Source organism: Idiotropiscis lumnitzeri, chromosome 9, assembly GCF_059441095.1.
Source record: "Idiotropiscis lumnitzeri isolate Australia: NSW breed Sydney's pygmy pipehorse chromosome 9, RoL_Ilum_1.0, whole genome shotgun sequence".
Taxonomy (NCBI): Eukaryota; Metazoa; Chordata; class Actinopteri; order Syngnathiformes; family Syngnathidae; genus Idiotropiscis; species Idiotropiscis lumnitzeri.
Window position 1 is genome coordinate 673,750 of NC_142399.1, and position 24,336 is coordinate 698,085.

The 24,336-nt window shown below is 45.3% G+C and overlaps 3 protein-coding genes across 4 annotated transcripts; 1 reads left to right on the forward strand and 2 right to left on the reverse strand.

Moving 5' to 3' along the window:
• Positions 1-98: 98 nt before the first annotated feature.
• On the reverse strand, positions 99-3,571 carry opn6a (opsin 6, group member a). Its single transcript, XM_088305590.1, has 6 exons — positions 3,321-3,571; positions 2,951-3,156; positions 1,736-1,835; positions 1,102-1,206; positions 810-1,033; positions 99-721 (listed from the first exon to the last, which is right to left on the reverse strand). Exons 1-6 carry the CDS (start codon positions 3,457-3,459, stop codon positions 251-253), a joined length of 1,245 nt encoding a protein of 414 aa, XP_088161716.1. The 5' UTR covers positions 3,460-3,571; the 3' UTR covers positions 99-250.
• Positions 3,572-12,565: 8,994 nt separating this feature from the next.
• Positions 12,566-16,528, reverse strand: spast (spastin). Of its 2 annotated transcripts, XM_088304554.1 has the most exons (17): positions 16,113-16,528; positions 15,947-16,030; positions 15,794-15,877; positions 15,384-15,550; positions 15,198-15,310; positions 15,031-15,124; positions 14,880-14,954; positions 14,696-14,767; positions 14,546-14,621; positions 14,353-14,444; positions 14,161-14,240; positions 14,051-14,093; positions 13,888-13,967; positions 13,731-13,801; positions 13,502-13,542; positions 13,314-13,419; positions 12,566-12,688 (listed from the first exon to the last, which is right to left on the reverse strand). In XM_088304554.1, the coding sequence occupies exons 1-17, from the start codon at positions 16,228-16,230 to the stop codon at positions 12,618-12,620; spliced, it is 1,467 nt and encodes a 488-aa protein (XP_088160680.1). In that variant the 5' UTR covers positions 16,231-16,528; the 3' UTR covers positions 12,566-12,617. The 2 variants fall into 2 exon arrangements, with proteins under 2 accessions (XP_088160680.1, XP_088160681.1); XM_088304555.1 differs by having other exon boundaries at positions 12,566-13,419.
• A 506-nt stretch (positions 16,529-17,034) lies between these two features.
• Positions 17,035-23,117, forward strand: memo1 (mediator of cell motility 1). Its single transcript, XM_088305372.1, has 9 exons — positions 17,035-17,498; positions 18,836-18,917; positions 19,002-19,070; positions 19,440-19,552; positions 19,649-19,760; positions 19,953-20,095; positions 20,183-20,259; positions 20,393-20,497; positions 21,455-23,117. Exons 1-9 carry the CDS (start codon positions 17,438-17,440, stop codon positions 21,584-21,586), a joined length of 894 nt encoding a protein of 297 aa, XP_088161498.1. The 5' UTR covers positions 17,035-17,437; the 3' UTR covers positions 21,587-23,117.
• Positions 23,118-24,336: the final 1,219 nt, after the last annotated feature.

The following is a 24,336-nucleotide window of genomic DNA, read 5'->3' on the forward strand; positions in this document are numbered from 1 at the left end:
CTTGATGATTACAATTTTGTGCGAGTATTCCGGTCATTTCTCTCCAAAAACGTGTCAAATGAATGAAGCTTTCCTTTCAAGACAACAGAACGAAACCCTTCCGACAGAAAATCATTTATTGAACGTAGTAATGCATTTGATGTCCTTTATTAAGATGGGTCAGAGCAAAGCATAAAATAAAAAAAAAAAGAAATCTCTCTTAATCTTCCCTCATAATTCAAGGATGGGTTCAAGTGGAACGTCTCCGTCTTTAGAGTCTGTCACAGCAATACTCGGACGTTTCGATATGTGACGGCAAATTAATATGGAAGATCTCTTGCGTGTCGGAAGGAGGCGTCCGGGCGGGACTGTTGACTCCGGAGTCACTCTCTGGATTGTATTGCATCGCTTCTTTCACGGTGTATTTGGCCTCCAGGACCTGGACGGGAAGTGGTGCGGATGGGGGCGTGGCCTCTGCCTTCAGCTTGATGTTTTTAAAGCGTCGCAGACGGATCACGTCTCTGTTTTCTCCCACGCACGGCAGGAGCGTGCACACGTCCTTGCGAAATTTGGAGCTCATGCCGAAATAGATGAGCGGGTTGTAGAAGCTGGCCGACTTGGCGAAGAGGCGGGTGACGATGCTGGTCGTGCTCGGCACGTGGAAGCCCCAGGCGGACCACATGGACACGACGGCATACGGCGACCAGGCCATGATGAAGGCGGTGCAAATGACGATGGAGATCTGCAACGAGGAACGTGAGCTCGCCGTCGGCGGCGTGACGACAAGACAAAGAACAAAACGCGGCGCCGTCAACGAACGGAGCGCATACCCGCGTGACGTCTCGCTCCACCTTCCTTTGGCGGGAAGTGAGGTAACCTTCGGCGGACATGGCGTTGGTGCTTTTGACCGTGTTGATGATGGAAACGTAGGAGGAGAGCATGATCATCACGGGGATGAAAAAGCAGAAGATGAGAATGGAGACGATGTACGACTTGTGGATGGTGGAGTAATTGGCTTTGGCCCAGTCCACCTCGCAGGTTCCATATCCTCGATCTGCGGCGGCACACACCAAACGTCGAAAGCCGAGCATCTCGGAGGTGACGCGAGCGCCGTCGACTGACCTGTGTAACTGCCCCAACCCAGCAAGGGTGCGACGGACCAAAAGGCGGCTCCGGTCCAAATGCAGATGAGCGATATGGCCACGGTGTTCATGCTGATGCAGCAACCTGCAAAAAGATCAAAGGTGTTCAGAATACTTTGAATTCCGGTGGCCTGCGAGAAGCGGACTGAAGATCAATGACGACGGGAGGAAGAATTCTTGCTTTTGTTGTCCAGAACGGAACAAAAAAAGTGAGCGAGTCGCTCGACCTTTTCTTACGATAACAACCTTCGCAAACACAAATGAATAAAAAAAGGAACTTTGTTGACTTGCTTTGTGTTCTTTGGAAGAAAAAACATTTGACCACGGTGGGCTCACTTCTCATACGTCAATAATGTGACAGACGGCAAAGTTTGTTAACGTTGCTTTTGTGTTACGAAGCAGCGAACGATCTCAAGCCAACGACATGTTAAAAGACACATTTGTCTTTTATGAACGACGTTCGCCGGCATCACATCGACTCGAAAATAGCAACTTTGAGGCACTTCATGACAAGTGGCAATTGCCATTTTATTGGCGCTCCGTCTCAAGCGGAGACGAGCGGAATGCAAAGACGTCGACATGCCGAGCGAGACGCTCGTTCGGCGCGATCCGACCTTTGTTGGGGTGGCATCCTTTGATGTATCTGGTGACGCTGATGACCGTCAAAGTGTTGATGCTCGCCAGGCCAAAGAGCAACGTGAAGAAACCGTCCACCTGCGGGCGCAACAATCACGACAGTTACATCACGTGCATTGTTGGATTTCTTTTCTTTTTTTGGATCTGGGGTGGGCCGATTTGAAAAGCACTCATTTCCGTCTAATTGGTCCTTTTGTGCGTTCAGATCAAAAATGTTTGAACTGAAAAAATGGCTTGGGAGGCATCCTTTTGGAAAAGTTCGACTGCGCACGTCGTTGAGCCTTCGACCGCGAGTTTCCAAGTCATTGTTTGAAAAAACAGAAGTTTGATGATCTTTTAATCCCGGCTCTCTTTAAAGAGAACGATACGACTTTGATTGCGTCTGGCTTTGACTCCGCCCCCTCTCGTGCCGTTCGCAGGCCACTCGAGGTCTCGAACTCGATGGCGCTTAGTTGTAATCCGATTACTGGCCGTCATCACGTTACCTTCGCCCTCACATTGTGCAGAGCCGACATGTCGGAAATCTCATTTGGCTCGCTTTTGTGGAAGCACTTCATTTTGGCACGAGCAGAAAAAAAAGTCTGAGCATGCGAGCGTTCGTGTCCCGTCATGCCAACCTTCTTCCCGTCGCTGGGCCCTTCCCTCTTTCTTTCTCTGGTGAAACAAAAAGCGAGACACGGCGGTACAAAATTTGTCTTTGTCACAGTTGAAAGAGCGCGAGATGAGATCACGTCATCTGATTTTGGGTGTTCATGCCTCAGCGAGTTTGAGATTTGCTTTTTTTTTTTTTTGATCCTCGGACACAATAATGACTTAATTGCACGTCACGTTTGGGAATGTTATTGGAAAATTCCTGCGCCTCTCTTGATGCGCTTCCCCCGTTGGGTTGTTCGCCGTTGACATTGCGGTCGGAGCGTTGCCTTGTGCAAAAGCCTCCGCGTTCGGTAATCTGATTACAGATTTAACCTTCAGCACACATGCTTGCCGCTACGCGCAAAATCCTTTTCACACACACGCGCGCTCACGTGTTTAGCGGGCGCCGCTCGACTCCTTTGGTTTGCTTCGTTGGTTGGGTTTAGCCGAAGGAAGAAAGCCGAAGCATACGCGTGGCGTGGCTTCAGGACACGATTGTGTGAGTGAGCGCCACGCAAATGACTTTTGGGAATTGAACTTGAACGGAGCGGTCGTTTTACCTGACAGGTCCAAATCCAGGAAATGATAAAGCCGTCGTCCTTGAAGATGTTGAATATTTCCAAAATGCCTCTGGAGTAACCGAATACTGAAATGCTGGCGTCGGAGATGGCCAGATTTAAAGTGAGGATATCGGTGGGTTGCAGGGACGCCCTTTGTCGGTACAGGACAAAAATGACGAGGCTGTTTCCGAACCAGGACAGCCAGCCTGTCAAAGGACAAATGGAAATCAAACGATGATCAAAGATTCCACTCGCACGCTAACCTTCTTGCGATGAAGGTCAAGTAGAGTGCAAATTGCATCTTATGGTTTGTCGTCTCTTCAAGGTGCAAGCCAAATCAAAATTGTCTTTTACGAAACAAGCGACCCACCTAAGACCAGCAAGTAGATTCCGATGATCGTCTCTCCGTGTTCGGACAGCGGCGGCTCCGAATGCAAATTACTCAAGTTGTTATTCCTCCAGGGAATATTGACAACCTTCATGGGAAAACCTTTCAGTGTGATTTCCATGGCCGGAGGAAGTTGCGCCAAGGCATGAATTGTCGTCTCCTTCGGCCGGACACTCCTGCGATTCTCCGGTCGAGACGACCGCTCGGTTGCTTTTAAATCCGGCTTAGACGCGGCCGCTAATACCTCAGCGCTCACTGTCCCGATGACTGTGAAGCTAATCCCGACTATTTGTTAACAACTAAGCTCAGAGAGCTTTTGGGGGGAAATCCCAGCCGACGGAGAATATTCGTCTGGTGCATCGCCACAATTTATTTTTTTGTCCATGACATTTTAGCCAAAACTCAAACAACAAACGTCACATTTTCTGGAGGAGGCAAGTGCTCGCCTTTTATGCGCATCCCGACAAACGCGTTTCATTTTATCTTTCAGATTCACATGTGGACCGGAAATAAAGGGGCAGTTTTCATTTGCCGTTTTTGAGAAATGAATGGCAGCTGTCGCGGTTCATGGTGCCCTTGAGCAAGGCCCCCAACCATGCCGGCATGTGTGTGGTCGGGTGGTGGCAAACAAAATAAAATGCACTTCTCATACAATTATTTTTTTTTTTTTATTGCTGAGACTGTCGAGACACGATCGAGTTTCGAGTAGAACTTTGCGATCGGTGGATTGGATCGAGTCGGAGCCATCAGAACAAAGCATCTAAGTCGCTGGCAAGCCTAAGTGGCCGACACAACGTGCGGCCTGCGGCTTGTTTGGATTAACGAGGAGGAGTCATATCAGTCGTTAAAGCCTTAAGACAAAGCCAAACAAGGAGCTTCCCTCTTTTTGGAGCCCTCCCACAATCCTGCGCTTGGACGTGACAGCGGTGAAGATCCTCTCATGTTACTCGAGGAAAACAAGCAGCTGAACGGCCACGACCACGCAACAAGACGGATTTTCAAGAGAAAAACATCATCCCAGCGTGGAGGAAGTCATTAACGCAACGGCTCAACAAAGCTCCCACATTGTGTTGAGTGGTCTGCCGCTAATTGCAGTCCTGTCCAAGACATTAGGAAAAGTTTTTTGTTTCACAACATATCTGTTTTCCTCAAGAGAGGTGAAATCCCTTCCACTTGACAAACTTGTTGTGTGTGATGGCAAAATGTCTTCCAAAGGATGCAAATATGCAAGACGCAGCGGGCGCTCCGTTCGCTCATTTGAGATTGTTTTGCCTTTCTTTTGTTAAATGTAAACGTCACCGCCATCTCATACGTTCGGACGCGAGAAAAGGGAACCGGAGGCACCCGGCCCATTCGTTCCGTGTTGAAGTCACAGTGTGCACCTTGTTTCACTTTCCTGGCTACCACAGAGCCGCTCTGCTGGCCCTCAGGATGTGGACGGGGAGGCCGCCGCCGCCGCCGCCGCCGCCGCTGCCAGACGCCTCGAAGCTTCCCAGTCGCCGCCATGAAATCCTTTTTTTGAGCAGCCGGGCCGCTGGGCGGGGAGAGAGCGATGGAGCGGAGAGGAAAGCGAACCTCTGACCCAAGCTGTCACCCATCCAGCAGCCAACACAAGAGCCCAGTCATCGCCCCCCCCCCGCCTTCAGCCGAGAGCCGTTGCGTGACAAACAAGCTGTGTGTGCGCCACGGCAGAGTCGCGGAACGCGTCGGAATCCTCAGAGGAACCGGCTTTCCACTTTCAATAATACTTTTCAAATCGTGCTCATGGAGCCAAAGGTGGTGCTGCCTTTTTTTTTGGGGGGGGGGGTGTTTCTCAGTGCAGCAGGAATGTGGAAGTTGCTACCGGTTGCTGGAGAGTTTCCCTCCTGTGCTGCTCTTGAGCAAGGCACTTGCACTTAAACAGCTCGGGGCCCTTCTTGCTTTTCACGACTCCATTTTCATCGGCTCAACGTTTAATCAAGCAGGCTCACATTTTCTACTCCTGACTGAAGTCGTCTGTGCCGCCTGCGTTGTCACGCCATCAATCGGTCTGCCGTTAAGATCGTTAAAGGCGAGACATGCTAATAATAACGATGGCGTATATTTTGGCCAGCGTACCAAAAATGTGAAGCAACAGTGAGCCAGTGTGACTTTGGGATGAAGATGATGGCTTTCTCTCCGGTTTACTCTGTCCGCCCGATGTTAAAATAGTCCCCGTTTTCCGACTGGAAAATCACGGACATAGATACGATTACGGAAGCGTGTTAATGGGGTGCGAACGGCAAAAGGGCAACAAAGTCTCGCTTCACACCGAGACATCGACTCGCCGGAGAGAGCAATACAGAATCTCCTTGAAAAAGGTCCACACGCTTTTTTTCTCCTTGTCTGAAAAGGAGGCGGCTCCAACATAGAGCGCGCTTGTTCCGAGCGGCCGCACAGTGGCCCGTCTGTCAATTTGGGCTCGGCCCTTGAACGACATCGTTTCGAGTCTTTCGCAGCCGCGAAATCAAATGGCCCTCAATGAGGTGCCGATCGCCACTGAGGTCAAAGTGTCAACCAAAGGGACAAAAGTCTTTGCTTGGCCGTCCATAAGCACAAATGCGGGTCACTTCCTGGTTCGCCGACGGTCCTGATGGGACCACGTCATTTCTTTGTGAAGTCAACAGGCAAAATTCCCAAATGCGCACTTTATCGTCCGTCCGTTTGTTGGAGAATCTGGTGAATGGAAAATGAGTTGAGTGAGTGGAAATCTACCACACAAAAAATGATACATGATATATTCAAACTTAGAAAGATATCAAAACGGAACTTGCATTTTTTTTTTTTTTTGGTGTCAAGCAAAGTTAGAATGTACAATATGTGTCGCATTCTTCTGACGGTCCAAAGATCAATCGCGCTTTCGGAAAATGTGAAGACGAACAGGAGTGCAAACTTTCTCGTAATGTTGTCATGTTTGTGGTAATTCTTCCTTCTGAGGGAGTGGTGGGCTACTTTTTATTTTCAATTTAACGGGACGTTCGGCTGGCCTTCACGTGAAGACGGCAAAGGTCCAAAAACCAAAACCTTTGAAACCTCAACTTCCTCACCTCCTCAAAGCGTCCAAACCTGCCAGGAGTCGCGTGGACCAGATTTCTTGCCAAATGTTTTGCAAGGGATGCAATCAGGATATTGCACCGAACACGATACGCACTCTGCGAGCTCCTCCGCTTCTTTAAAGCTCCTCTTCCGTGTGTGCGGCTTTCAATTTAGGCAGCGACTCAGTTTCAAGGACAAAAAGGTGATTGTCTTGCGCTTGCCACCAAATGTCCAGGCCGCTGCTTTCACGTCCAATTTCTTGGAAACTGTCAGCAGACAAAGTTGCTCCAACACAAGCACAGTCGAATTGCGCTCGCGCGGTTGGAGTTTTCTTTCTTTGGGATTTTCCGACACGGGTGCAGGTGGAAGCGGGCATTTGCGCCGTCGCGGGGCGGAAGACAATCGACTGTCGTAGCTTCGCTTTAAATTCAGCACAGAGAGAAGCGTGTCGTCGATGTGGCACGGAGATGCACGGCATTGCGCTGAAAGTTGTCACTTGGCCTTGAAAATATTTTCAAACGAAGATGTGCCGTTTCTACAGTGAGCGGCCATCTTGGAAAAAAAAAAACCTTTTTGTTTTTGCTTCATCTGAAAAGCTCAAAAAGCGCAAGTGGCGAGTTTGTGCCAAGTGTGGAAAGCGCGAGGTGGCACACAAACATTGATTTGGGCAACTTTGAAAATTTCTCTTGCGTGTGTTACTTATGTAAGGAGCTCTAATTAAGGGCGGAAAAGGAAGCTTTTCCGCAGCGCTCCGCAAATGGCTCTTGACACGAGGGCGAGATTTCCTTGCAGAAAAACAGCAAAATATTTCTCTTGCAGGCAGCAACAGGAATGGCTTTGTTGTGCGAGCTGCTCATCACGAAATGTTTCGGAAGCGACTCGCGATCCTCTTCTCAGACCGTCTGTGGATCGAGGAGATTAGCGAGCTCGCTCTCCTACGGCTGCGTGAGCCTGATCGCACCTGGTGACCCGTGCGTTCTTGTCATCACTGTCACTCACGTTAATGTGTTGTGACGCCCGTCGGGTTGTGTGCGCGGCGGCCAAGCACGACCCCCTCCCGTCAGGTTCAAAGTCACATGATGAAAGCTCCATTTGAAAAGTGCTAACCTCGTCAGTAACACCTCAGCTGGCCTCACGTCCCGCCGGGGTCGTTGAGCTGACCCGTGCGTGATGGGCGGCGCTTAATCGCGTCTACACCAAGATGACATCCTGACTGCAAGTGTCGACCCGTGAGACGTGCCTGCGGCCATTTGAGAAGACGACACTTAGCCGCCCTTTCCACTTTTACGCGTATGTGGCCCCTTCGCCATCGCTATTAAGCCTCCGGACAACACGTTCCGCAAAAAGGCTTCACGGTGAGCCGTGCGGTCGGAGGTTCCGGGAGCTCAGTGCAGAGTTTCTACGTTGGTATGAGTGTATGTACGTATGAACGCTCGTTTGGTCTCGCATTGCGATCGTCGGAGGTGAGCATTTTGTCACGCCGTCGCTGTCGGACGCCCTTTTTGCTGACGACAGACAGAAACGTTGCCGCCTGTCTGGCGTGTTTCTTCGCACGGTTGAAAACAAGTCAGGTTGCAAAAAAGAAAAAGAACTTCCGAAAGCACCTGGAACACGAGCACCGGCGGCGTGCTCAGCGTGGATGCGGGTTCCAAGAGCAGAACCAACACGATGCTCGGCACGTGGCAAGAAGGACTTGAATGTCTTGTCGGACTCACATTCAGAGCGACGGACGATTTAGGCTTCAAGGAACTTTTTGGGGTAGTCTTGGAGTTTGGCTTGACCTAAAATAATGAGCAAAAACTTTATAAAGCCGTGCATCACTTTAAAATAAAGCCAGAGGGATCAATACCTTTGTCTTGCAACATCACGACTCCACTCATACATACGACAAATGCGACAAGCGGAACTTGATTGTGTGAGCATTCGCCTTTTTTGCCTCTCTAATGGCCGCACTGATACGAACTGTGTTCAACTTCGATGCGATGTATGGAAGGCGTAAGTCTCATTTCATACGTCAGGCGGATCCACGAGAGGATGCGTGCCGACATGTTGAGATCTGCAAGGCCCTAAGCCTGAAAACCGCCGCAGTCCTTTCAGGCCCGACGCGAATGCCAAGGCAGGAATGCGAGCTTTGATTGACTGTCTCGATATTTGGCAAACAAACGTTCACAATCTCATAAGTCGGAGCTGCGCCGCATCCTGAACAAGCAAAATATGCGGCTATCAAAACAAAGCGCAACGAGTCTTGGAATTGCAATGTGACGCGTTCTTGAGCATAAAAGGAATCCTAATGACTCTGGTGCGGGAGCACATGTCAACACCTTGCCGTAAAAGTGTACCGAGGGCCGTCCCTCTCACTTTGAGTGCAGCTGAAGTTCATCATCACCTCTAACAAGCTGACTCACTTCAGTGCCAATTATTTGCAGTCACGCAATCCCGTTGAGATGGAGCTCCTTTCATTTTCATTTGTCTGGTTCTGAATTCATGGAGATCGCCGCACACGTCATTTTCGTGGAGCGTTTTCGACTGCACATGATCTGAAGGAATTTGGCGCACGGTCGCCTGCGGCGCAACGTGACGGTGCCCCGATTCCCATCGTCTCAAGGCCTCGTCCTCACTCGTCCGGCTTTGACCAATTTCGTATGGGAAGGAAAGTACGCATCCAAATCACGTCTTTTGTGATACGTCCCAAAATGTCAATGCTTGCAATGACTTGGCTCGGCCTGATCTCTCAGACGTGACCAAGATGATGGCTTCGCAATGCACGTGGGGGCTCGACAGTGAGTTTAATCCCAGCGTTTGCAACTTTGTGGTTTTGACTGCAGAGAAAAAACACATATTTAGCTCGCTTCACTCCAAGAAATGGCAATAAATTATATACATTCCCAATCGTAATCCTCAGTGGACTCCAGTAAGCACCACGTTGTACGCCCACCGCCATTTACGGGCATGCAATGTCCCCTAAGAAGGACAATCCAAAGTAAAATACAAAAATGAAACAATACAAAACATTTCTCTATCACGCCTCTTTCAATAAGAAAAGAAAATCACCTGAACGTAACCCATGAAAGGCATTTTATCTCTCCAAAAGGAGAGCGACGGGCGAAATGCCCTGACACCAACAAGCGCAAAAAGAGGCTTCAGTAAAGGCCTGAAAAAGAATTTCAAATTAAGAAAGCAACAATCTAGGGAAGTCAGCGTCCAACACTTTTAGTTCATTTCATAATCTCTCTTCTGATACTTTCCGATTAAAAGGCGCTCTGTCTGAGTTGACACCAGAACACCTGTTGGACCATTTCAATTTCTTTTTGACGATGATTGTATTCATGAAAGGCAAAGAGTTGAAGCTCGTGGGACATTTGTTTTATTTGTTTTCATGCAGACATTTGGACGAAGGCGAGCGCCTCACTTAAATCGCGTCTACCGGACTCCAAGTGTCGACCCGTGAGACGTGCCTGCGGCCATTTGAGAAGACCACACTTAGCCGCCCTTTCGACTTTTACGTGTATGTGGCCCCTTCGCCATCTCTATGAAGCCTCCGGGCAAAATATTTTTACTCAACACATGAAAGGCAAAGAGTTGAGATTGTGGGACATTTGTTTTATTTGTTTTCATGCAGACATTTGGATGAAAACATCCAAATCAGCGCTGAGAGCTGACTTGGCTTGGCAAAAAATGAAAAGGAAACACGCTGAGCTTGTCTCTGCGGGTTAGTCGACAACAGATACAAACCACGACGGGTCGAATTGAACTGCACTTTCTATGGAATGATCGTTTACATTTCCATGGAGCACTCAATTCCGTTCGACCAAAACACAAGAACTGAAACGACATCCCAAATGGGTCAAAGGAGCTCCGCTTTAACCCTCCGAGCCAAGTGTGAAGTCAAGTGCTCATATGTGAATATCGGTTTTTTTCCCCCACTCTGACACACCCACAGATATGAGCGTCGCTTTTTATGTAAACGCAGGAAGAAAAATAAATGTGCTCATAAAAGACAGATGTTGCCGTTGCCGCATGATTCGGCTCCTCCATGACTCAGTCCTCCTGAAGGCCCTTCACTGGGCCAAGATCTCAACTCAGGGTGATAAAAACGCTCCGGAATGTCACAAAGCTTTCTTTCTCACTGAACGTCGTGTTCGTCAAAAGTGTCCAAAGTCGACCACAATTGGTGTCGGTCGACTTCCGGCCATCCTTTTACTTTCTTGCTCATCGGCCAATTGCAAACAAACAAACAATTCACATGAACATTCACCTGATGGACCAACGGCTGATTTCGAATAGCCTAACATGCGTGTTTTTGGAATGGGTAGTCATCAAATTCCATGCGGGAGCGTCTGAGCCGAGATTTGAACACCTCAAAGGTTGACCGACTACAGCTTTGTCCTAATAACAAAAAAAAAAATGTGCATAAAAAGCGATTGTAAATTTGGAATTGACTTGACTGGTGTCAGCATCGTTGACTGGAGTTGCGCAACACTTTCTTACTTGACTGTGAGGAAACATGCAGCTCAGTTCCCTCTTTTTATTTTGACCAATTGTACCGTGCCCCCAGAAAAGCAAAACGTGTTCCATTTTTCCACTTCCAACTTACAATTACAAATCAATTCATCATAAAAGAGCTCAAGAACACGTCAAATTCATATTTCTCAGCGAGCTGAAGACCCACAACATTTTCCGGCATCTTTTGTGACGGTTGATTGTTTGACCTCCACGTTTTTGTGCATATTTTTCCACTGTAATTGATGCCTGCACAAAAAAAAAAAAAAAAGAAATCCAAATAATCCCAGCATCTGAAGTGCGAAAGTGGTGCACGTGCAACACATTTCAACAAAAGCCTCGCAGCCACATTTCATTGTCAAGGAGCCACTTGAAGAAACACTCCCAGACCGTTTGTTGAAGCAGAGCGGGATTCTCGCCGTCTTGACTATTCTCCTCGTGTCTACACGGTGACCTCTTTCGCTTGCGGGTATCAAGTGATCACCTTTTCTGTTTTCCCTCAAGTGGAGGTGGTGGTCAAAGCATCAATGAAGGTGGACGCCGCTGGCGCGCAACCGTAAAGGGAGGCTGTCAGTCGCCCCAAAGGCGTGCGGAAAAAAGTACAATGAGACAACGGAGTAGAATATGGACAAGATGTTATAGCGTGTGTATACGGACGAAAGAACGAAACGTGACGTTGCTTATAACGGCCGTCAAAGAGATGTTGGAAGTGCTTCTGTTGGAATTTCACACATGGCGTGCGCCACAATCAACGTGGAGAGGAGGAAGTCCAGAAGAGAATTCTTTTAGAAGATTAGAAAGAAAAATATATTTTTTTAAATCTAGGCAATATAGCAAAGGCCTTAAAAGTGCATTCATTGAATTCTCTTGGGAAGATAGTTGGATACTTTTCAGCGTCCATTTTTATTTCTGACCACATGTTGACAACCTCGCACATGCACACGATCGCTGATTTGGGCATCAACCCACGCTGCCTGCATGTGGGCAAATCAAGCAATCGAACCACTAAACCGTCACGGAATGCATCCATTTGTGAATGCCGTCACCTTTCGGGTCAAACAGACAAGACCGCAAATACGGATTATTTGCGCATCGCTTCTTTGCAGGAATGTTCGGAGCCACAAGCTTAGAGCAGCACCTGTACATTCGGGAATTGTTTACGGAGATGTGGCGGAAAATACGGTGAGCTCATTCATCTTGTCTGTCTTAACGAGCATGTGTTTGCTTTGCAGGATGCTCTCAGCGAAGGGAAACATGAAAAAAGACGCTCTTCAGTCATCACGTTAAAAAAAAAAAAAAGTGTGTTCATGCATTTGCCAACGTGAGGACAGCATTTTGGCTCCAAATCAATAAGCGTAAAGAAATATTTGCATTTTGCACAGTGAGTAAACACGGGCAAAGCTGCTGGACCACATGAACCGCACGTGACACCACAGGAAGGCCTGTGGGAACGACGTCACATTTGCTTTAAGAGGGAAAAAGTCGCACTGAAATCAAGTTCTCTGACCACACGCATTTACAACATCCCAACGGTTAAGGAGCAAGCGAGCGCCTTTATCTGCAAACGGGTTGTTAGCTTTTTTGGCGGGTCACGAGGTCTCGAGCACAAGTGATCAGTTTCTCCAAAATACTAAAACGTGCACAAGCACACACGACACACTTTCGGCACTTGATTCTTCAACATTTCAGACGAGGATCTTTATTTTCAGTTTCACAGCATTCCACTCAGCCGTGGCGACTTGTAAAATGGGTTGATTCCAGATGCAGCGAGACCACAGAGAAGAGTTGGAGAGGAGCTGCAGGCATATTTGCAACAATACTCAAGCTCACATTCAACCAGTTATGCAATCATTGACGTTTTAACGCTAAAATGTGTATGACGACACACGACTGGTGACATTTTGATCCAAGTTATTGAAATATGATCAGTGATTGTAAAGCGTGGGATTCAGAAGAAAATATTGAAGTATAATCTAATGATCCTCCTACCACAATGTATCTAAAAAAAGAGTGAATAAAAAAAAAAAAAACACAAAATAACATTCTGGTACATTTTTTTTCAATGTTTCCACTTTTGCATTGATGGAGACTTATTGGGCAAATATATTTCATGTGAGTGCTGGTCATTTGGAACGAGCTATTCAGAGCATCACTCTAGTGTGCTGCCCTCTTGAGGCAAAATTCAAAAGGGGGACAAGAAAACAATGCATGGACAGTCCTGAGGTGTGTTGGATTAATCAAACAACATTGGAAGTCAGAGAAAATTGGCATGAACAAATCTTCCCAGCAAAGCAGGAAATGCAAACGCTGCTTCAAGTCAAATGGTTTTGCCCAAATTTCTCACTTGTTAGTATCGCACATTTTCCCCAAAGTTTTATTTTGACATAGAAATGAAGTGAGTTCAAAACGCAGTTGTGTCACCAAAGTCTTTGTTCCATTGGTTGTAAAGATGGAGCGTTGCGGGGCTAACGCTGGCTTTGATGCGCTTCAGGGAATCCTCAAAGTCTTTCATCCGGATGTTGCGCATCTGGGAAGGAGCGGAGGACATTTTAGGAGGTTCAACTCCAAACTAATATGGAGAAGGAACATCTTTGATTGCATGAACTAACCTGACTCGCAGCCACGTGCCGAACTTGGTCTGGTCCCAATTCTGTACGGGAGAAGATTTTGGATTTCATTTGCAAATAATTTGACCAATCACCGCACCACACATTTATACCAGTCAAATTTGCGGCTAGGCTGCAGTTTATCATTTCAGGTGTTCGACTAAAACTGAAATTAGGCACAATTTTAGCAAAGAGGCTCCATGTGATCACTTAGCAGTTGAACGTTTCTTACCTCTAATTGGCCCAAGTGCAGCATCTTTCGCCAGGGATGTCAAATCACTTCCGGAATATCCTGCAGTTGCTCTAAAAATACAGGAAGAGCGGCGCACTCACCATAAAATTGGGGAGTAAAGTTGTGAATATGGATGTGCTAAGCATAAGAAACTCACTTTGCAAGCCAGCTCAAGTCATTTTTGCTTAGCGGACTCCCATGCTTGGCTAAAAGATGTTGCATAAGTGTGGCTCTTGTCTGAGAAAATAAAATGTCAACATTTGAAGAAAAAAAAATGAGACAAAAAAATATTTTAGGGGGGGGGGGGGGGCATCAAATACCTTCTCATCAGGCAACGCTACGTAGACTCTTTTTGCAAAGCGCCTGCAGGAAAAATCAGAAAACACTTTGATGATCTGAACAAAAACAGAACAAAAAGTCTGGGAGCTACCTTAAAACGGCTTCATCTAACTCCTGAGGTCTGTTGGTGGCTCCCATAACAAGCACTCTGTCGTCTCCTCCTGATTGCACCTGACCCACAAAAATAAGGACGCAGAGAGAAATGGGACAGAAGCACAGCCTGTCTGTGATTGCATATTAAATGTCCTTATATAAAAAATAAACAACACTCCATTCCTCTCACCCCATCAAATTCAATGAGGAATTCTGTTTTTAAACGACGTGAGAACTCCTGTTCTCCCTCCCGCCGTTCGCAAAGCAAACTGTCAACTTCATCTAAATGTGGACGCAAAAAAACACAACGTGGCAGTTCAAATGTAATTATAAAATGGGTCCAAATTGGCTGTCAGGTTGCATTCCAAGTATACAAAACAAACCAATAAAGATGACCGAGGGCTGCAATTCCCTGGCAGCGGCAAACAATGCTCGGACGAGCTTCTCACTCTCTCCCACCTGGAAAGACGTCGCAGTGTAATTGGTCAGCACATCTACAAATTGATTATATTTAATTTATAAATTCGATTTACAAATTTAGATGTCAAACTGGCTGCGCTCATGTTGAAGAATGTGCCGTTTGACTCGGCTGCAACTGCTTTGGCCTGGTAAGAGGAAGCAAACGCTGGAATCAATTAAAAAGAACAAGCAAATCAAGCACAGCCACGCTTCCTCATATGAAAAAAAATGGAGATTGATGTGAAATCATTCACTCACCAGCATGGTTTTCCCATTTCCTGGCGGGCCAAATAAGAGCAAACCTCGCGCTGGAGCTCTCAAGCCAGTGAAGAGCTACCCGGGGAAAGATTGACACATGATGAAATGGGGAGCATATTACGGTGAGTCGGACACAGCTTTTGATGTTCACCTCTGGTCTTAAGGCAGGAAGAATGACAATCTCCTGGAGGGCTTGTTTGGCCAGATCCTGGCCCGCAATGTCATTAAATGTTACAGATGCCCCGCTGAAATGAACACATGACAACATGGAATGACTCCCTAGGATCTTTCCGGAAAAGGTGCTTTATTTCAACTTACGTGTCGACAATTTCATTCAAGATCATGTTTGCCAGTTTGCTGTCCACATTCTTGAAATTTTTCAGTTCCCTCTTCTGGGTCTGCTTTGAAGGTCTCCCTACATGTGGTGTTACCTTTGCCATACAAAAAATCCCCAAAACATTTCATCCTCCATCATCGCAGGACATCACTATGAAGGTCCTTTACCTTCAAATCTGAGGTTCTATACGGTGGCCTTCCTGCTGTGGAGGGCCTGCTGTTTTTGGACACTCCTCTGACAGCAGGCTGACTTTTAGAAGGGGCTTTTGTTTGTTTCGGAGCGTTGTCTGCAGCATTCTGGGGTTGAGTCCTGCCTTTCGAAGCCAATGTGGTCTCTGTACAAACAGCAACAGTACTGATCATCAACAATGACTTTTTTTGTCATGCAAACGGAAGGGTGCAGCATATGTGAGATCCCAAGAGATTTGTAAGGAAACAACTGACTGGTGTCGAGCGGAAAGGAGGAACACGCAAACTCCACTCAGAAAAGGCAGAAGGAGGGATTTGCACCAAAACATCAGAACTGTAAGGCAACTGTGCCCACAGAAAAATCATATAGGACACAATCAGACGTCTACCTAAGAGAGCAAGTCTGTCTTTCGCCATGGTGAGGTTGGTGATCATTTTATCCTGAAGTCTCTTGGCCCGCTCATACTGCTCTCCTGTTGACAAACAGCTGAATTAGCATAACAACAAGCCAATAGTGTACTGCGATGATTGTTCGGTCCTACCTTGTCCTGTGATCGTCACCGCGATGCCACTTTCGAGTTCAACAATTCCCCTCTTGTACCACTGCAGAGCCTCCTCCTTCTCTCCTGTCAACACACAACAGTTCTTCATAAGCTGTCACAGGATCGCACCAAGTAAACTAGTCACCCATGGGCACCGCAAACTCACCTGTATCATCTTCGTCGATCCTCAGTGCTTTGGATATATACTCAAACGCTTGCTTGTGATAGTTTTTAACCACTTCGCCGCTATCTCTGCTTTTACTCGCGTTTGTTTTTACCGACATCACTCCCTTTTTGCAATTCTACACTTTAGACTTTAGCATATTATTTGGCACGGTGCGGTAAAGTTGGACTAAACAATTTGAACAAAGTCAGATCGAAGCGACATGTTGCTTTTTAAAAGACAACGGCATCAAAGTATTTACAACAGTTCATTTTATCGGAAAACTCTTTCTAAAAAATATTGTACAGTTTGAGGATTGTGCCACCGTTTAGCAGTGATGTTTTTCCGAAAGCGATCCCTAACTTCCGCCTTCGCACCCAAGCCCCGCCTACTTACTGTCACTTACCCAGCAGCAGATAGAGAGCTACTTCCACGTATGCTGTATTTTCAAAATAATAGCAAGCTTTCGTTTGTGTTTCACGTGTTCAAATCAATCAGAATAAAACAAGTATTTTATAATACGCTCTCTTACAAATGTGAAAATTAAAACGATTGAGTAGTATTTTACCATAAAATGAACAAATGTGTATGGAGTATTATCATAATAATAATAGATTTTAATAATGTCTTTCGAGAGACTGAAGGATGAACGTCAATGTTTTGACACCTTTATAATGCCCCAATTGAAAATAATAACACTGATTTAAGATTCATTTGTCTTGGCAGAGGTGGAGTCGAGAAATGCCATGGCTTGTGCTACGAACGCCCTTAATATAATTTTCCCATTTCATTTTTTATACTCATATGAAGCATCTCTCCTGATCCGCAGCATCCACTGACGTCACAGCCAAAGCTCCGCCTGTTTTCCCCAGCCAGCACTTTTATGTGTCTCAACCAATCACAGATGTTGAAAGTCGTCACTTGGACCACTTCGGCGACGCCTCTTGGCTGACTTGCTAGTCAATCAATCCAACATTTTCTTCATTTTTGGACCGTGACAACTATCTGAAAGTGTAGTGTTCTTTCTGATTGCGTCCCACGTGTTACCATTTTTTGTACTTTGTTATTTGAGCTGCTTGACTGAACGTAGTTCACCCCTGTAATTGTCTCGGGACTAACCGGACAACAACAAGCAGCTGACGGAACACTTTAGCCTGCTAGCGACCAGACGACTGTTTCCCTGTCCCAACTGTTCTTTGTCTTTTCTCTTCGAACAAGTTAGTCACAGCCACCAATTCCCAGACGTGTTTGCTGACACTGGCTAACAATCACATTTTAATCGACTGACAAGATTTAACTACACCAAAATAGGCGGCTTTGGAACCAAGATGTCCAACCGAGTGGTGTGCAGAGAAGCGAGCCACGCCGGGAGCTGGTACTCGGCTTCGGGTAATTGTCAATACAGCACCGGCCGTGTTAGCGCAACGTGTAATAGCTGCCTTTTGTCTTCCCCCCTTGCAGCGTATGTTTTGGCTTCATAAACATTTCGTTTGGTTTCGTCGTTAATATCCAGTGACAGCAACCCGGAAAAATCGTTTCGAGAGCTTTAGACAGACAACATGAGCTAACGTTTGGTTTGCAATTCCGCTGATGGAGATAAGAAAGCTAACAGTTAGCATTCGCATGCTTTGCTGCTCGCTCATTGACATTCTGTATTGTTTTGCTTTTTACTCGCTTTTGTGGTTAACAAGAAACACGTGTACAGTTCAACAGCTTCGAATACCCAAAGTATAAAGGGGAAAAAAGCTAGTGTGGTAGGTCTTAGTTAGCCTAGCTACACAAATCATCATTGCAGCAACTCCTGCAGCTATGAAGATGCATCCCAGTCTTGTGGTCTCTTTTGTTCTGTGTACAACACTGGAACGCTTTATTTATGCCGTCAAACAGTCTGGCGAGCGACAAACTACGAGGTTGGGCAACAACATCGAGTATCAACGTCCACCCCTTCCCCCCCATTTCAGAAGCTCGGCATCTGCCGGTTATCCCGTTAAGCCTCACTGTCTGCATTGTAATGATAGCTTGCTAGCTAGTTTGTTTGCCAGATAGGTCGTGTCCATTGCTCCATAAGAAAGCCTGCATCTTTAGCGTACCCAAAATGAATGCATCCACAGTATTCTACTTTTAACTTGAATGTAGGACCCATAAGCTTGTGCACCATGCGAGGCATACCAGTTAAAAGAAAACCACAAAACAATGCACACGGTTTTCAGATTTTTATTAAAGGTGAAGGCAACTCCTCAACAATTCTTTGCAAGAAAATGTTCTATACTTCTCCACTGTTATAAACATGGCATTCGGATCAATATTGTGTGTGTACATAGTTTGTAACATGGTTTTCTGAGGCTGAGTCATGATTGGTTATCTGATCCCTGAACAACTGTGATGTCATTTTCAGTCGACAGACATGACAAAATGGCTGCTCCAAAAATGTCTAAAAAGGGTGGCTTTGTACAGCTTAACTCATGTTCAACGAATGCAATATTACTTAGAATGCCACGTTTTGACGAGTGGGCTTGCATACAACATATTCTTTTAAAGAACATTTTTGGGTTGCCTTCCCCTTCTTTTTTTAGCTGCCTGAAAGGATTATTAGGAACACCTCCCAGTCTCTTGCAGTGGATGGATGGATTTACACTATGTAGTGCAATATGAAAGTATTCTTAGCTGAAGTCAGATACTAATAACGTCATTTCTACTTGATTGGTCTTCTCCGCCTCTCTTTTTAGGAGCCCAGCTGAATGCACAACTAGAAGGCTGGCTGTCCCAAGCACAGTCCTCAATCAAGCCCGCCAGAGCCATCATAGCTCCGTAATCTCATTGAAAAATGAAGAGAAATGTTATCTGGGCTTTTACGACATCTAAATCATTTGTGTTTTGTTGTTTTGTTTGCAGGCATGCAGGGTATACTTACTGTGGTGCTTGTGCCGCACATGCCTACAAGCAGGTTGACCCTTCTGTTACGTAAGTTTCATACTTCATTGAACATTGCATGCACTTCATAACCTTTGAATCATCGTATGCCGCTACGGTCTAAAATTGAGGGCCAGACAGTTTTTAAGTGTCATATTAACATTCTTAAGTCATACAAACGGCTTCAGAAATATTCAAATCAACGTAATTAAACGCCCTGTCTGATGTCCGCTGAACGTCAGACTTGTGAGGAAACCCGTTCAGCATACTGAACGGTTGCGTGAAGTCATGCTTGAAGTGTTTACTTTTTTCTTTTTTTTTTTCAAGCCAATGACTTGTGTGTCGCTCGAATTGTCCAACCTAAGAAAAACTTTGGAGTTTCTGCTACTGCGGACTGACACATTGTCTGTTTCGCTTCAGTCGTAGAGTGTTCATTCTGGGACCCTCTCACCATGTGCCCCTTTCTCGCTGTGCCCTGTCATCAGCAGACGTCTATAGAACACCTCTGTATGACCTGAGAATCGACCAGAAGGGTATTCATGTTGAACTCCTTATTGTGTGTGTGTGTGTGGGAGGGGGGGGTGATTAGAACAGATGAGCAACGATTCCAATGAACTTTTGATTTCCAGTTTATGCGGACCTCTGGAAATCAGGGTTGTTTGAGCGGATGAGCATGCAGACGGACGAAGACGAGCACAGCATTGAAATGCACTTGCCTTACACTGCTAAAGCCATGGAAAGGTAATTCAAGTTTCGTTACCGCATAATTAGGCTGGGTTTAAGATGCGAGGTTCAGTGATTCGTTTGCACCCAATTGACATCATTTGGTTGTCGTGACAGCATAAAGGGAGGAAAAAAATGTGATGGGTGCAATAATTCTCTTCCATCCGTGCTCCTCGAGCGCCTTCACTGACTGATTCCAATTCTTCTCAGCCACAAAGATGAGTTCAGCATCGTGCCGGTGCTTGTGGGCGCTCTGAGCGAGTCCAAGGAACAAGAATACGGGAAGCTGCTCAGCAAGTACCTGGCTGACCCTTGCAACCTTTTCATTATCTCGTCGGACTTCTGCCACTGGGGTGAGTCTCTTGCAGTGAAAAAGAAGCACAAGCACGCATGGATGCGTTTTAGCTGTCGTAACTTTGACTTTATTCTTTTTTTTCAAGGTCAGCGGTTTCGATACACGTACTACGATGAATCTCAAGGGGAAATCTACAGGTCAATTGAACATCTTGACAAAATGGTAAACAATGTCAGCTTTTCGAATGTGTTATGAAGTTGCTGGAAAAAAAGAAGAAAATGCATCTCATAACCTCCTAGTACCATCTTGATTATGTTTGCCATCGGATCAAGATTTTTGTTTTTTGTTTTTCTAGGGAATGGGCATTATAGAACAGTTGGATCCCATGTCGTTCACCAACTACTTGAAAAAGTACCACAATACCATTTGTGGGCGTCACCCCATTGGAGTGCTACTAAATGTGAGTCCATTTATATCCGCCAATATTTTTTCTTTCCGTTCAGTGACATAGTAAAAGTCGTAGGTCCATAACGATGTTATAATCATGGCTAACGGTGTTCAAGCATGACAAATGTTTTTTTTTTTTTTTGCTAAAGGTTTGTATATTAGTTAATTAATTTCTGCAACATGAAAAAATGGTAATGAAGAATTTTCTATACGGCTTGTCCTCATTTGGGTCGTGAATTTCTGGAGCCAACTGATATATAATAAGTGGGATGCACCCCAAATGAGTCGCCAGTCACTCGACAAACAACCATTCGCACTCGCATTCACCTCTACGGGCAGGTTAGACTCTTCAAGCAAGTAAAGAGGGACTTTTTTTCTGAATGTGGGCGGAAGCTGAAGTGCTTGTCGAAAACCGACAAAAGCACGGGGAGGACATATAACACACATCCGCCATTGGCATAACTGTCAATCAAGGGCTTCCGTGGCATAAAACCTTTTATTGGTTTGCGCGCGAATCGCTTTGTTCATTTCCGTAGCCTCCATGAATTAAATCCTCAAATGTGATATGCTAGCACAGCATGGTTCCGTAGTGGTGAGCACGTTGGTTCGGTGCTCAATTTTGCCATTCTTGTGTGGAGTTTTCATATCATTTCGGTGCTAACGGGATTTCTCTGCTATTGATGATTTTCCTTCCGGTTTCCCAACACAAACATGTTGTTGGTAGAATTGTCCATTTTTGGGAATGTGATTGTTAACAGGTTGAGAAAAGCTGCCCTGCAGGTCCACCAAATGATACAATAAAAACGGATGGCTCGTCGAAGCTAATCGAAATGGATGATTGTGAAAGTGAAGCCATGATGAAAAAGTTTTACAAACGGTCATTTAACAGCCAAGACAAACATCCCAGCAGGGAACGTCTTTTTTTGCGAACAAGTGATCAGTCCGTGTTGTGTGTTTTGACGTCTTTCAGGCTGTAGCTGAGCTGAGGAAGAGCGGTCTAGACATGAACTTCAGTTTTCTGAACTACGCTCAGTCGAGTGAGTGCCGAAACTGGCAGGACAGCTCCGTGAGTTACGCCGCGGGGGCTCTCGTCGTTCATTGAGGTCGACCATCGCAGGGGTCACTGCAGCATCGCAGCCCTGCCATTTATGATCTAATGCCATAACCTGACCTATACACGCTCCCCACCCTCCGCCTCCCCCCAAAGCAATGCCTTCGATTTGCAGGAAGGACCAAGCCACGTCACCCCCCAGCTCTCCTGTCTTTTTCCACTCTCCTCCCAATTTGCGCTCAGTCTCGGAACTTGAGGTGGAATATTTGAGTTTCAAGTGTAATTTTGAGACCATAGGTCGGTGGAAAAGTTTTGAGGAGCGGTTAGGGTTGAACATTATTGTGGTTTTTTGATGTTACATGGGCGATCTGATTTGGGCTCTTACGAGCGCCGTCGTCGTTCCATGTCCCTATTTGACCTCATTGCGGATTTTTAGTTGTGACAAGCAATCGACATTTGACACTTGCTAGTTTGCGCTCATGTAATCTTCCTCAGAAAAGGAATAAAAATAAATCTGCACATCATCATGGAAGCAAAAATAGCGATATGTCGCAGGATGGAAGTGAAACACGTGTTTTTATGGCTGCGTCAAACGACATTGAACCATGACATCATTTTCATAAAGAATTTCTTTTCGAACAAAAGGGTAGCATTCAGTTGTGTTCACTAAACCCGCTTTACAAAACCAAAAACAGTTACAGCTCACATTACGTCAACATATTTTAAGCACATTTTTTTTTTATCGTATTAATCCCTTAGCTAGTTTTAGTCGTTGTGGTATTTACAGAGTATTGTGTGGATTAGGACCCAAGCAGTGTTGTCGTAGATGCTTTTTAGTCATCCACATCATTTACCCAAAATTTGAGTGGTGCAAAAAAAGCGGACAAATTCCAATAAGATGTTATAACTTTTCCTTTTTATTCATCCAAAGTCGTCTTGTAATACCTAAAAGTAATTGCCCTGTTGTGCAAAAGACGAGGGTCCCCCCTCGAGCCTCCAATTTACTGTAGCACATCACCAGTGTTTGTTTTGTTTTGAGCTGAAAATTCTAAGCTGGAATCATCCTTGAATGTTTACATGTGACTACAGAAGAGCATGGAGTCATTTATTATTAGTAAGGGGTGGCAAAAAAAAAAAAAAGAGAATATATGCTGCACAAAGCCACAATGCTGTTGTTGGTATTTAACAGTTTTGACCTTTACATCAGCTAAATGAAATATAATGAAGGGTGTTGAGTGCATACAGAAACTGAATGCCAGCGTTTGATTGAATTTTGATGGTAGCATCGATGATTTGCAATATATTTCAGACGTCACACGATTTCCATCATCCTGCCATTTGAGGATTATTATTTTAGACGCTGGCTTCTCGTCATGTTTCCACTCTAAAAAAGGCGTAACATAAATGAGTACCTGAACCTCCATTTGAAAAGGGAGCTTTTTTGTCTCAAAAACAAGTTCCCAGATTTGATGATGATTACTCAGCTGTGGTTAAATTCTCGTGAATTAGATATTTTTTGCGTCTGCAACACATTTTGAAAACCAAAACATTGCTGAAGGAAAGGAAAAACATTTTTGTGTGTGCAAAAAAAGAACCTCAAGGTGTTCGGACTAATGAATATATTGAGCTGTACTCATTTATGTTAATCAAGATGGAGGTGATGCAGTCCTCTTGACGTTGGTTGACCTCAACACGGTAAGAGTTTTGAGAAAATACTGAAAAGGGTTCAACTTTGTGGGCACAGACTGAAAGTTGAATCAGAGTCACCTGGCCTGGTGTTGATCGCAAACCACGAAAGCATGACATCCTGTCTTAGTGCCTTTTCATCACATTTCAATTATCTTCTCACAAATAGTCTTACTTAGAAAGTGGAATTAATACGCAACAGTTTTTTGCCACGTGTTCCCCCGCCCCGCCCCACACCAACCCAGCCTTCCCTTACCTGGAGCCCACGAAAGCCGCCTCCAACCCACATTGTGTGAGACCTTCCCACGCCATCTCAAGTTTTCACATTTGCATTCTCCAGCAGGGAGTGGTGGTCGTGAGATGAATTCTGAACCTCAACACTGTTCTTTTGCTTTTTATTGATCTTGTATTTTAAATTTGTTTTTTTTTTTTAGTATATTTTTTTTTCTCGCTGAGAACACGGACGGCAACTGACACACATCATTTTCCGGAAATATAATACTCCCTGAACGGAGTTTTTTGATCTCAGGTTCCACTGGCAAAGCATTGCAAGAGATTCTTCATGAGGCAAAGGATTTATGTTACAAAGCAAGTAAAATGTACTGAAAAGCATGTCTGATGTCTTGTGTTTACTTTAATTCCACTTCGTACCGCACATGATGTAGTTGTGTCATTTTTCTTCTCACGATATAATTAACAACATGGGGCACTACTGACCAAATTCTCTGTTACTGTGACAATTTTACCCCTGAATCGTTTCGTTCACTTGACCAGCCAGGACACCACTTGTGTTTGCACACATGTTACAATTTAAAGCTATGTACACTGAATATAAATAGAATTAAATAAGCAATACAATAAAAACACACATGAAGCTGAAAGTCAATTATTTATATGAAAGATTAACAAATGATATTCATTTAAAAGGCGAGGTACTCGTGTTGAACAGCTTCATGGTAGAAGTAGAGAATTAATTTAGAAAAGTGTTCATGTCCTCATCGCTCCTGTTTTTTTTTTTTTGTCTACTTGAGCCCAGTTGTTTTGGAGAATACCTTTTTGACAATGTCATTTAGGCAGACAGGTTTTGTCAGACTGACAGCCCATTGAACCAACAG

What these genes read in the sequence shown, in the direction of transcription:
- spast (XM_088304554.1), bottom strand. Translation starts at nt 16,230, where the DNA reads ATGTCGGTAAAAACAAACGCGAGTAAAAGCAGAGATAGCGGCGAAGTG. An exon ending in GAAATGGGAAAACCATGCTG is followed by an intron (nt 14,768 to 14,879) that starts GTGAGTGAATGA and finishes TCCTCTTACCAG; the next exon opens with GCCAAAGCAGTTGCAGCCGA. An exon ending in TAGCGTTGCCTGATGAGAAG is followed by an intron (nt 13,968 to 14,050) that starts GTATTTGATGCC and finishes TTATTTTCTCAG; the next exon opens with ACAAGAGCCACACTTATGCA.
- memo1 (XM_088305372.1), top strand. Translation starts at nt 17,438, where the DNA reads ATGTCCAACCGAGTGGTGTGCAGAGAAGCGAGCCACGCCGGGAGCTGG. An exon ending in CAGGTTGACCCTTCTGTTAC is followed by an intron (nt 19,071 to 19,439) that starts GTAAGTTTCATA and finishes GTTTCGCTTCAG; the next exon opens with TCGTAGAGTGTTCATTCTGG. An exon ending in CCTGAGAATCGACCAGAAGG is followed by an intron (nt 19,553 to 19,648) that starts GTATTCATGTTG and finishes TTTGATTTCCAG; the next exon opens with TTTATGCGGACCTCTGGAAA.
- opn6a (XM_088305590.1), bottom strand. Translation starts at nt 3,459, where the DNA reads ATGGAAATCACACTGAAAGGTTTTCCCATGAAGGTTGTCAATATTCCC. An exon ending in AATCTACTTGCTGGTCTTAG is followed by an intron (nt 3,157 to 3,320) that starts GTGGGTCGCTTG and finishes GTCCTTTGACAG; the next exon opens with GCTGGCTGTCCTGGTTCGGA. An exon ending in GGGTTGGGGCAGTTACACAG is followed by an intron (nt 1,034 to 1,101) that starts GTCAGTCGACGG and finishes GTGCCGCCGCAG; the next exon opens with ATCGAGGATATGGAACCTGC.